General features: G+C 57.6%; 2 protein-coding genes across 2 annotated transcripts; one reads left to right on the forward strand and one right to left on the reverse strand.

Annotated features, from left to right (window-relative positions):
• Window positions 1–73: 73 nt before the first annotated feature.
• PG997_000562 (fatty acid synthase alpha subunit FasA) lies at window positions 74–5,138 on the forward strand (the record flags this gene model as incomplete). Its single annotated transcript, XM_066804877.1, has 6 exons — window positions 74–165; window positions 225–251; window positions 310–764; window positions 822–1,633; window positions 1,708–4,466; window positions 4,544–5,138. 6 exons carry the CDS (start codon window positions 74–76, stop codon window positions 5,136–5,138), a joined length of 4,740 nt encoding a protein of 1,579 aa, XP_066674650.1.
• A 668-nt stretch (window positions 5,139–5,806) lies between these two features.
• PG997_000563 (transcriptional regulatory protein) lies at window positions 5,807–8,403 on the reverse strand (the record flags this gene model as incomplete). The annotated part of the gene is made up of 3 exons (XM_066804878.1): window positions 5,807–7,117; window positions 7,183–8,041; window positions 8,138–8,403. The coding sequence occupies 3 exons, from the start codon at window positions 8,401–8,403 to the stop codon at window positions 5,807–5,809; spliced, it is 2,436 nt and encodes an 811-aa protein (XP_066674651.1).
• Window positions 8,404–10,516: the final 2,113 nt, after the last annotated feature.

Consider the following 10,516-nt stretch of genomic DNA (forward strand, 5'->3'; position numbering starts at 1 on the left):
CCCCTTTGTTGATTGCCGAAGTATTTGATATTGCTCGATATTCACACGGTGTGCCACGCCATCCTGAATCATCATGACTATCATCCAACACGAAGCCGCACCTGTGGGTGAGGCAAAGAAGTCGCCACAGGAAATATCATACGATCTTCTAGTAGAACTGTTAACGTGAGCCCCTCTCTTACCTTGGATCATAATATAGTTTGACTTGACTAACACCTATACAGATATCAGTTTGCGTTCCCAGTACAATGGTAGGTGACCTACCAAATCTACTGTATGAGCTTCTTGTTTACCAACAATATGTGACAGGATCGATACACAAAAGGAACTGTTGACGTCATACCGCAATGTCCGGCGTCTCATAGAGATAGGACCCGCCAACGTCTTGGCAAACATGGCCAAGAAGTCGGCCAAGGCGCTCGTCAGCGACCAGGACATGGCCCGATCCGTCGAGCGAGAGTACCTCAACATCAACAACCCCGACGATGCCCGGAAGATCTACTACGAGTACGACGAGAACACAAAAGCCACGGAAACTGTTTCCGCTGCTCCGGCAGCACCTGCTGTACAAGCGCCTATGGCTGCCCCTGTCAAAGTCCCCGACGCACCTCCTGTCGCCATCGTGCCTGTACCTACCGCCCCCGGGACGATTGTCGATAAAGATCTCTCTCCGACGGATATCATCCTTACCCTGGTAGCGCAAAAGCTCCGGCGGGCGTTCGATGAAGTGCCCGTCGGTGATACGATCCAGGGGCTCTCTGGTGGTACGTTTCCCCACCCCTTAGAATTTCTCTACCCCGAAAGCTAAACTTTAGAAACAGGCAAATCCACCCTCCAAAACGAGCTCATTGGCGACCTGGCCGCCGAGTTCGGAGATCTCCCCGACGGCAGTGAAAGCACGGCCATAGCAACCTTGGGCGAGAAGCTGAGCTCCGGCTTCTCCGGGAAGCTCGGGGCGTCATCCAAGAAACTAGTCGAGCGTTTCGTCTCCTCCAAGATGCCTGCGGGTTTCGGACAGACCGAGATGATGACGTACATAGCGTCACGCTGGGGCCTGGGTGCCAACAGCAGAGTCGCGGTGCAATGCTTCTGTGTGACCATGGAGCCACCGTCTCGGCTGTCGGACGTCGGCCAGGCGCATGCCCTGGTAGACTCGGTCGTCAGCCGGTACGCCAAGCACGCAGGAGTCACATTGCCTACGCCTTCGTCCGGTGGGGGCGGTACACCACAGGGCGGACTGCAGAATGCCGTGGTGCAAGTCGACAATGCTAGTCTAGAGGCCCTGAAGAGCGAGCAGAACGACATCCTACGGAAACAGCTCCAAGTCCTTGCCGAGCATCTCGGAATCGAGATAACCCCTGATGTAGCATCTGGTGCAGAGGTCAACAGCGATCATCAAAAGAAGCTGGACCAAATCTACACCGAGCTTGATGAAGAGTTCATCACCGACGTCCAGGGAACCTTTGACGCCCGGAAAGAGCGACGCTACTCCTCGTGGTGGAACTGGGTCCGCGAAGACGCCGCCCGGATCCTGCAGCAACAAAACGTCAACGGCCCGGTCGCGTCGAAGGATCGACTGCAGGCACTCGCAAACAGATGGACTGCCGAGCTGGAGGACATGCTACGACATCGCGTCGAAGCTGGCCAGGGAGATAAGGAGGCAGCAGAAGAGCTGCTCAGAGCCAAACCAGCTGACTCGGCGCTGAGCCCCCTGTCTTTCACTATTTCGAGCCGGCGATGGCTCCACACACGTCAGTCGACGAGGAGGGCACTATCCACTACACCGAAGTGGCTCGTGAGGGTAAGGAGGCGACCTACTTCGACGCCGTCAGTTCTACACGAGGCGGCGGACCCTGCAGTAGTTACGTCCACTGCCTCCGCCGCGACGATAAGTCAACAACATGGCAGTACGACTGCGATCTTACCAAGGCATACCTAGACGCGCTCTTCGTCGGCAACACCTCCGGCCTCACCTACGTGGGCAAGACCGCCCTGGTCACCGGCGCCGGCATCGGCTCCATCGGCATAGAGGTGGTCCGAGGCCTGTTGTCCGGCGGCACCAGGGTCATTGTTACGACGAGCCGGTCTCCCGCTTCCGCGGGGTCCGTCATGTCACAGCTCTACAAGGAGGTCGGAGCCCAGGGTTCCGAGCTAATCCTCCTCCCCTTCAACGCCGCGAGCAAGAAGGACGTCGAGGAGCTCATTGCGCATATCTACGGCGACAAGGGCGGCAAGAGCGGTGGTCTCGGAGCCGACCTGGACTTCGTCATTCCCTTCGCCGCGATCCCGGAACTCGGTCGAGAGATCGAAGGGCTTGACGCACGCTCCGAGGTTGCGCACCGCGCCATGCTGACGAACGTGCTCCGGCTCATGGGCTGCATCAAGCAGCACAAAGAGAACCGGAACTACACCGGCCGGCCGACCACGCTGGTCCTCCCGCTATCACCCAACCACGGTGACTTCGGCGGTGACGGGCTCTACTCCGAGTCCAAGATCGGGCTCGAGACGTTGTTTAACCGGTACCGCTCAGAGCAGTGGTCCGATTATCTCTCCGTTATCGGGGCTGTCATTGGCTGGACTCGGGGCACGGGGCTAATGAGCGCCAACAATATCGTCGCCGAAGGCATCGAGAAGCTCGGCGTCATGACCTTCACCGCCGGCGAGATGGCGTTCAATATCCTGGCTTTGCTCTCCCCCGCCATTATCCGTCAATCGGATTCCGAGCCTGTCTATGCCGACCTTAGCGGCGGTCTAGTTGGATTTCCTAAGCTCAAGGAAGAAATCATGGCGATTCGCGAAGAAATAACCGGGAACAGACGCGAGCGGCAGGCCATCACCGCCGAGAGGAAGAAGCAGGAAGCCGTCATCCGGGGCTTGAAAGCCGCCGCTTCCCCATCAGCGGCGCCCGCTCCAAAGCGGACTAAGCGTTCCAACATCACCCAAGGATTCCCGAAGCTGTCTTCTCATCAAACGATGACAGCGGGCCTGGAAAGCCTGACCAGCATGGTAGACCTGAGCCGCACCGCCGTCGTCGTCGGCTTCTCCGAGCTAGGCCCTTGGGGCTCCTCGCGCACGCGGTGGCAGATGGAGAGCCAGGGGAAGCTGAACCAGGATGGCCTGACCGAGATGGCATGGATTATGGGCCTAATCAAGCATCACGACGGACCCATTGACGGGAAGCCATACGTGGGATGGCTTGACGTGGAATCGGGCAAGCCAGTGGAGGAGGCCGATTTCGCCGCCCGCTACGGGGAGCACATCCTGACTCATTCGGGTATCCGGACCATCGAGCCCGATGGCATGGACGGATATGACCCATCGAGGAAGGAGCTATTGCACGAGTTAGTACTAGATCATGATCTGCCGCCCTTCGAGACCTCCGCGACGATCGCGCAGTCCTTCAAGCTCCGCCACGGGAAAAAGGTCAAGATCTTCCCCTCCGCGGGAGCATCGGATGACTCCGACGGCAACTGGACCGTCATCATCAATTCCGGCGCCACCTTCCTAGTCCCCAAATCGACCGACGGCCACAACTCCGTCGCGGCGCAGCTCCCCAAGGGCTGGAACGCGGCAACGTACGGCATACCCGAAGACATCATCGCGCAAGTCGATCCCGTAACGCTGTACGTCCTCTGCTGCGCGTGCGAGGCCATGTTCAGCGCGGGCATCGAGGATCCGTTCGAGTTGTACCGACACGTCCACGTCTCGGAGCTGGGGAACTATATCGGGACCGGCGCGGGCTCGCTGCAGTCCGCGCGCGCCATGTACCGGAGCCGTTACCATGACCAGCCGGTCCAGGGCGACATCCTGCAAGAAACGTTCCTGAACTCGATGGCGGCCTGGACGAACTTGCTGTTGTTTGGAAGCACTGGTCCCATCAAGACACCGACGGGCACTTGCGCCACCTCCGTCGAATCCCTCGACAACGCCTGCGAGGCCATCCGGTCCCGCCGCGTCAAGGTCGCGCTGGTCGGCGGCTCGGACGACCTCCGCGAGGAGATGTCGCACGAGTTCAGTAACATGAAAGCCACAGTAAATGGCGACGCCGACGCCGCCAAGGGCCATCTTCCCTCGCAGGCATCGCGCCCGACCGCCTCGTCGCGCGCAGGCTTCGTCGAGAGCGCCGGGTGCGGCGTGCAGATCGTCATGAGCGCGGAACTTGCCCTCAAGATGGGACTTCCCATCCACGCCGTCGTCGCCTACACGCAGATGGCCGGTGACGGCGTCGGCCGCTCCGTCCCTGCTCCGGGCCAGGGCGTCTTGACCGCAGCTCGCGGGACGGCGGCGGCGCTGCGGTCCCCTCTCTTGGATACCGCATACCGCCGGTCGCAGCTAGAACGCGAGCTCGCCACCATCGAGGCCTCGAAGCTATCGCAACTAGCTATCACCAAAGAGAATGGTGGCGATGCACACCAGTCCATGATCGAGTCGGCCGCGGCCTGCTGCAAGGCGGACGCGCAGTGGAAGTGGAACGGCGACAACCTCCGCCAAATCGACCCCACCATCTCCCCCTGCGCGCCGCACTAGCAGTATGGGGCCTCAGCATCGACGACATCGCCGTCGCCTCGTTCCACGGCACATCGACCAAAGCCAATGACAAGAACGAGAGCGCCGTCATCAACCAGCAGATGGCGCACCTGGGGCGCACCGCGGGCAACCCGCTCCTCGTCGTGTGCCAGAAGGCGCTAACCGGCCACCCCAAGGGCGCCGCGGGGGCCTGGATGCTGAACGGGTGCCTCCAGATCCTCGAGTCGGGCCTCGTGCCCGGCAACCGCAACGCCGACGACGTCGACGCGGCCCTGCGCGCGTTCCCGCACCTGCTCTACCCGTCCGAGGCGATTGAGCTCGGCGGCGGTAGCGGCGTCAAGGCGTTCATGCTGACCTCGTTCGGGTTCGGGCAGAAGGGCGGCATCGTGATCGGCGTGACTCCACGGGCGCTGTACGGGGCTCTGTCGGAGTATCAGTACGAGGCCTACCGCGCAGCAGTTGGCAAGCGGCGACGTCGTGCCGACCGGGCCTTCCAATTGGCCATGATGACGAACACGGTCTTCAAGGCGAAGGATAGGTCGGCCTGGGTCGAGGCGGGCAGGTCGGAGAAGGATTTTCTCCTTGATCCTACGGCCAGGGTGGTGGTGTAGATAGATAGAAGCTGGTTCGCGACCGTCGGATCCACGGGGTTCCTCCGTGGCGGAAACTTCGGATGTCCGCAATTTTAATCTGATAGCTGTCTTTCCCATATTAAGGTTCTACTACTTCTTATTGACTTTCAGACTTACGGCCCGACCCGAGTGACGAGCTTAAACTTTGATGCGACTTCTCGAGGTGATATGCCCATGTTCGTCATGAGTCGAGCAATGAGTGTAATATATTACACCTTGGCCATGGGTATCCCGGCCTGTCTGAGGTCAATCTTTCCCTGACCTGTGTGGACTGAAGGCCTCGGTCACCAGGGATAGATAGCATTTGGTGGGATACATCTGCAGAATTTAGCTGCAAATGTCACTGTTGCACACTTGGCCAGCGCGGACGGAGTCAAGTATAGCGCGTCTTTGGGCTCTTGAGGGGCAGATGACAGGGAATGACAGGAGACACCGTCACTTAGATGGACGTCTCAGCATATCAGGAGTTCGACGAATTCATCCCGGAATTATTTACAAGTATATGTTTGACCTATCATCTTCTATCTTTACACGCAGCCCAAGTGATTATCATCATTTCTTGAAAGGTATCATCATAACTCATTATACGTCGTCCCTGAGACAGGTGAGTGTCCAGGTAAACAGCAAGCCAGGTGTACAGCCCGATCTTACGTCCAAGTCACTTCCTGCCCGAATGTTCCCTGAAAGTACTCCATGTTAAAGTTGCCCCAATCTGAGCTGCCCGTCATGAAGTCAGATGCAAGCTCTGATTGCGAGGACGGGGCCATTGTGCACGATGCTGGTGGGGCGAAGCCGCACCCCGGCGACGACAGCGGCCTCGAGGCCAGATCGATGGGATCGGCTCCTCCCATGGGCCCAAAGAAGCCAAAGCCCGTCCGTTCCGTCATGTCGGCCACGACAAAGTCCATGGTCTCACCTGACCGGGATGGCTGGAGGCTCGAGTGAGATGGGTTTCCAGTGGGTAAGCGGGCGCGACACTCGCTGAGAAGCTCTGGTATTGTAGGACTCGATGGGTTCTTGGAGTGGCAGGTTGATGATGCTCGGGAGTGCTGGCCGCTACCGTCGTCCTTATTCGGTTTTGATCTGGCGGCGAATGCTTCTACCAAGCGTTCCAGCAGATCCAAAGCCCACCCAAGCCCCAGCTTCAATCGGGTGTAGAAGATGTGGGTAAACTTGTCATGTTCTGGCATCTGGAGGTGTTCGCATACGGCCCGGAGCAGCGAGATGTCGGCCTGGGCGGCCGCGTCAATCTCCCCTGTTTTGAACAAACCTGCCAAGCGATAAGATGCGAGCTCGAAAAATGGGACCATCGGATAGTTCCCCACGATGCTGGCGAGCAGGGCGAGCCGAGAGGTCGTCAATGGCGGCTTGCACACCGCGAGTATTACGTTCAGGCTCTTTCGCGCCAGCGCACGCATCGTTTCTTGGCTCTTCTCGTTCCGGCGGTCGCAGCGGAGGACAAGGACCTGTGATACATGGAACCCGTAGACCAGCTCGATCTTGATCGGATCAATATCTTCCGCGCGACCGCCTGGGGACGAAGGTATCGACTCGGCGTGCTTCTGGGCATATTTGTCTAAGGAATTGCTGAGTTGCTGCACTTGTCGGGCGCGAGCCTCTGCACTAGCCCTAGCCGCTCTGGAGGTATACAGTTTCAAGTAGATGTCTTCCCAAAGGTTGGCCAGTTGGCCGAAGGCGTCGGCGAAGGGGCGATGGTCCGAATCAAACATGTGCAGATCGCAGGGGAGGCCGGTCATGAAGACGCGCTGCTTGTCCATGGTGTAGAGGACCTGAAAGACGCGCTGTCGGGCCGTATCGGATTGGTGGTCGGAGCCGCCCTTTTCGCCCCAAAGCTGGGCTTTGGATCGGTGGAGACCAAAGGTCCGACCGGCCTGACACGCGGCTTGACATACACGCTGAGCCGTGTTATGACTGTAGAACTCTCGAGCTACGAGCGTCTAGGGTAGTCAGTATTGAGGCACCAATCGCGAACTAATGAACGGGCCGGGGAAGAAATCCATACCAGAGTCATAAGTGCTTGGACGTTGGCCAGGTTTGGTACCATGAACGTATTGAGATTTCCGATTGCCCGATCGCAGTTCCTTAGGAATGATGGAAGAATGTCGTCGTTCATACCGCGTGAGTGTGAATGAGAAACGCGGGTAGCTTGAATCTCCAGACCGAGTTCAAGCAGAACGACGTTGTTGATGATGAGAGCCCAAGCACTATTCTCCTTCGGGTGCTCTTCACTATAGTGCGCCTCAATGGCACTTCGAAGTTCAGCATCGTCAAAGATGGGCGTCCGCGGGTTGATGTGTTTGAGGTAGCCTTCGAGGAACAAATTGCAAAGGAGGCGCGGAGGCGTAGTCAGAGGATTAAAGTCGCCCATGACTGCGGCTTCCGGGCGTCGCGACCGGAATGGGAACTCGTCCACCTTTTGCTGCAGCGTCGCTCGCACATTCGAGTCCTGCAGGGCGTGGGCGATGTAGGGTGTTTCTCTTCCTCCGCTATTGCCGTGCCTCCCGGCATTTTGGTCTGTCTCGAGGAGAGGACCAACTGCCTGACGCAACAAAGCCTTGATCAATACCCGAGGTGCTGGGTACCCATAGACTCGCTCGCCGCCTTCATCTGACTCGACAGTGTCATAGGCGACGTCTTCCGAGGTAGAGGGCTCGGCTGACTCCGGGGTATTGGGTGGTTCGTCGATTTCCTCAGGAGTAGGAAGCGGCACCGGATCTTCGGTATAGCACGATGATGGCGCATTTGCATCGTGTACTGTGCATCCCGGCCTCGCCGCGACCTGGTGGATGAATCTGGTCAGAGCAGCGAGGGTGGTGTCGACATGATCCAGTCTCGTGAGGACAACCGAGAAGTCGTCGCGCCTATCAACCAATTTCAGTCAAAACGCGTCCAAGTCAACCTAAAGCTCCTTACAACTGAAATTCGTACCGGGGTGTGGACGAGCAAGATGGTCATACAGTTGTTTGGTGTGGTTGACACGCTTTGCGGATAAGTTGGAGGAGCAGTCTACGCCCGACTTGCGACAGTTGCTGCAGGCGGGCAGGCCTCTGTCGCAGCGGACTTTACGCAGCCGGCATTGGTCGCAAGCCGCGGCAGGTGCATCGTCATTCGAGCGAGCACGTTTCCGCCGACCACCTGTTGTGCGCGCGAGAGAAGCCGAGTCGCTATCCGGGTCAGCGTCGCGCGGAGGCGAGGAGCGCACAGGGCCACTGGCCATGGCCATGACAGCGTACTAGAAGTAGACGAGGGCACGGTAGTGTAGTAGCGTCGATTGAAGAAGGTACTTGCTTGGTCTTGAGGCTCTAGGGGATGTGACGGGAGCTAAACCTTAGACTTGAGATCAAATGAACCGGTTCCCTGGCGTGCTTGCCTCTGGCGACAACAGACGAGAACCGACTTGGCACTGCAGTCGATTTCTTAAATGGTTAGGAAGCAATTACCTCGTGTAATCATCGGCTGTCATTGATTGCGATATTGACACCAATCAAAGCGGAGTCTACGGCCCCTCGGTGTATCCAAGAGCCTATTCATCTTTCGATTGCGGTTGTATCGTACCATACACTGGGAAAAGAGGCGGATCAATAGCATCAGATAAGAGGTGTTCGATCACAACTGCCCTGCAGCCAGATCAAGGTGTGTAGCACTTGAGATGACCCTGACCCTGACCCTGTCAGCCTGGAAAGCTTGGTTGGTGGTGTTTTGGAAGATGGGGGCGGGCCAGGTGGGAATGGTGGGGGGGCCAGAAAGACGAGAAACCGCTTGATTGGCCATTTCGTCGTCGGAGCCCGGGGACATGCAAGCCCCGGCCACCGTTGACCACATGTTAGACGCCGAGAGGCCCCTCGTTGTCTGACGCGCTCCCCCAGTTGGCTGGCCACCACCCCCCCGTCGGTGTGTTTCGAGTTCGGAATGCCCACTGGTGGATTTTCTGTATGTGCCATTCGTACATGGCAACTTGCGTATTGCGCATATACGGGCACTATTAGGTGCATATCCAACACGTGCTAATCAAACCTTCGCTTATCAAACTCTGGGCTTGCATGATTGCGAGAACTGCAATGACTCGCCCAATATCAAGGTCAGCATCTTTTATGGCGGGCAAAGATCCCCAGCAGCTACTTCAAGTGAGTACTATACTTACACAGCCTCTTTTGGTAACTATCCCCACTTGAGATACTCTACCGGGTCCATGACACAGGGTCGGGAAGGTCAGCACTATTCTCCCTGGCCGGGGAAACACCGAGGTCGCCGATCGAGCAAAGCGCGAGGCTCACGACTGGGTGTGACAGACTCGATGCGATATGCAACCCATTGAGTATTCATGGTCGCCGAAAGCCGGTAGTGAGACTGGCAGCGGCGGATATCGACGGGCGGGGCGGAGAGTCGACTACCGCAGATCTCATCTGGCAGATGGAGACATCCGGAGGGGTACAATATCGAATCTCAGGTCTAGCCCCGGGCCAGCAGCCGCCTCATGGGAAGATACGGGCACGCTAGTAGTGCAAGGCAACGTGGGATTGTTTATCTGATGCTGTGCCACGTACCAACCAGTACTAGCCGTATGATGAACTGCAGGCGGGATCCTCGCCGATACGTGTGCTGGCTTGCGTCTGGTTCGAACACCGACAGCACTCGGGGTTGCAGATATTCTGATACCACTAGATGGCTAGCTGCGTCCTGGGACAAAGGCTTTCGAGTGTGGTCGTCGCTCGACTGGGGAATAGTGTTTGGGAAATGGCCTTATCTGATGCGTTCAAGTATGACTGAGTCATAACCCCCATGCAAAACGTGTTTATAAGCTTTCTGGTTTCCGTGAGCTGCAGCGAGGCCCGTTCCCGTTCCGGCATCCTTTCCCAAATGGGGATCGAGCAAAAGGCCCTGCCAGTGAGATCGATGCCCATCTGGTGGATCCCGGCTGAGAAGACGGGTCTTGTTTGGTGTGTTTGAGTGCAGGGGCCGAGTCATGACCCTGGCTCAAACGTGCCTATAAGCTTTGTGGCTGCGGCGAGCTGCAGACAGAGAGGCCTGATTTAGAAAGGATGTCCTATTAAAGTTTGCCTATGTATTCTCATATACCTATCCGGCACATTTCACCCATGCCGTTTCGTTACATCGTGGATTTTCTGGCAGCGTTCGCAATATACCGATTGGCGAAACGGGGTTCAATAAATGACCCATTCCGAACAGCGCGTCCATTCCTATACGACTGCACAGCCCAGGAGAGCGGAAGTCTCCGGTATCTCTACCAACTATGTTGATTCCGGCTCCGCAACGAACAAGGCAAGAATAGATACCCCCTGCCCGCACCGCATCTGCTCTAAGCTACAACGAAATGC

Source organism: Apiospora hydei (genome assembly GCF_038363865.1).
Source record: "Apiospora hydei strain CBS 114990 chromosome Unknown utg000002l_segment0_segment0, whole genome shotgun sequence".
NCBI classification, from domain to species: domain Eukaryota; kingdom Fungi; phylum Ascomycota; class Sordariomycetes; order Amphisphaeriales; family Apiosporaceae; genus Apiospora; species Apiospora hydei.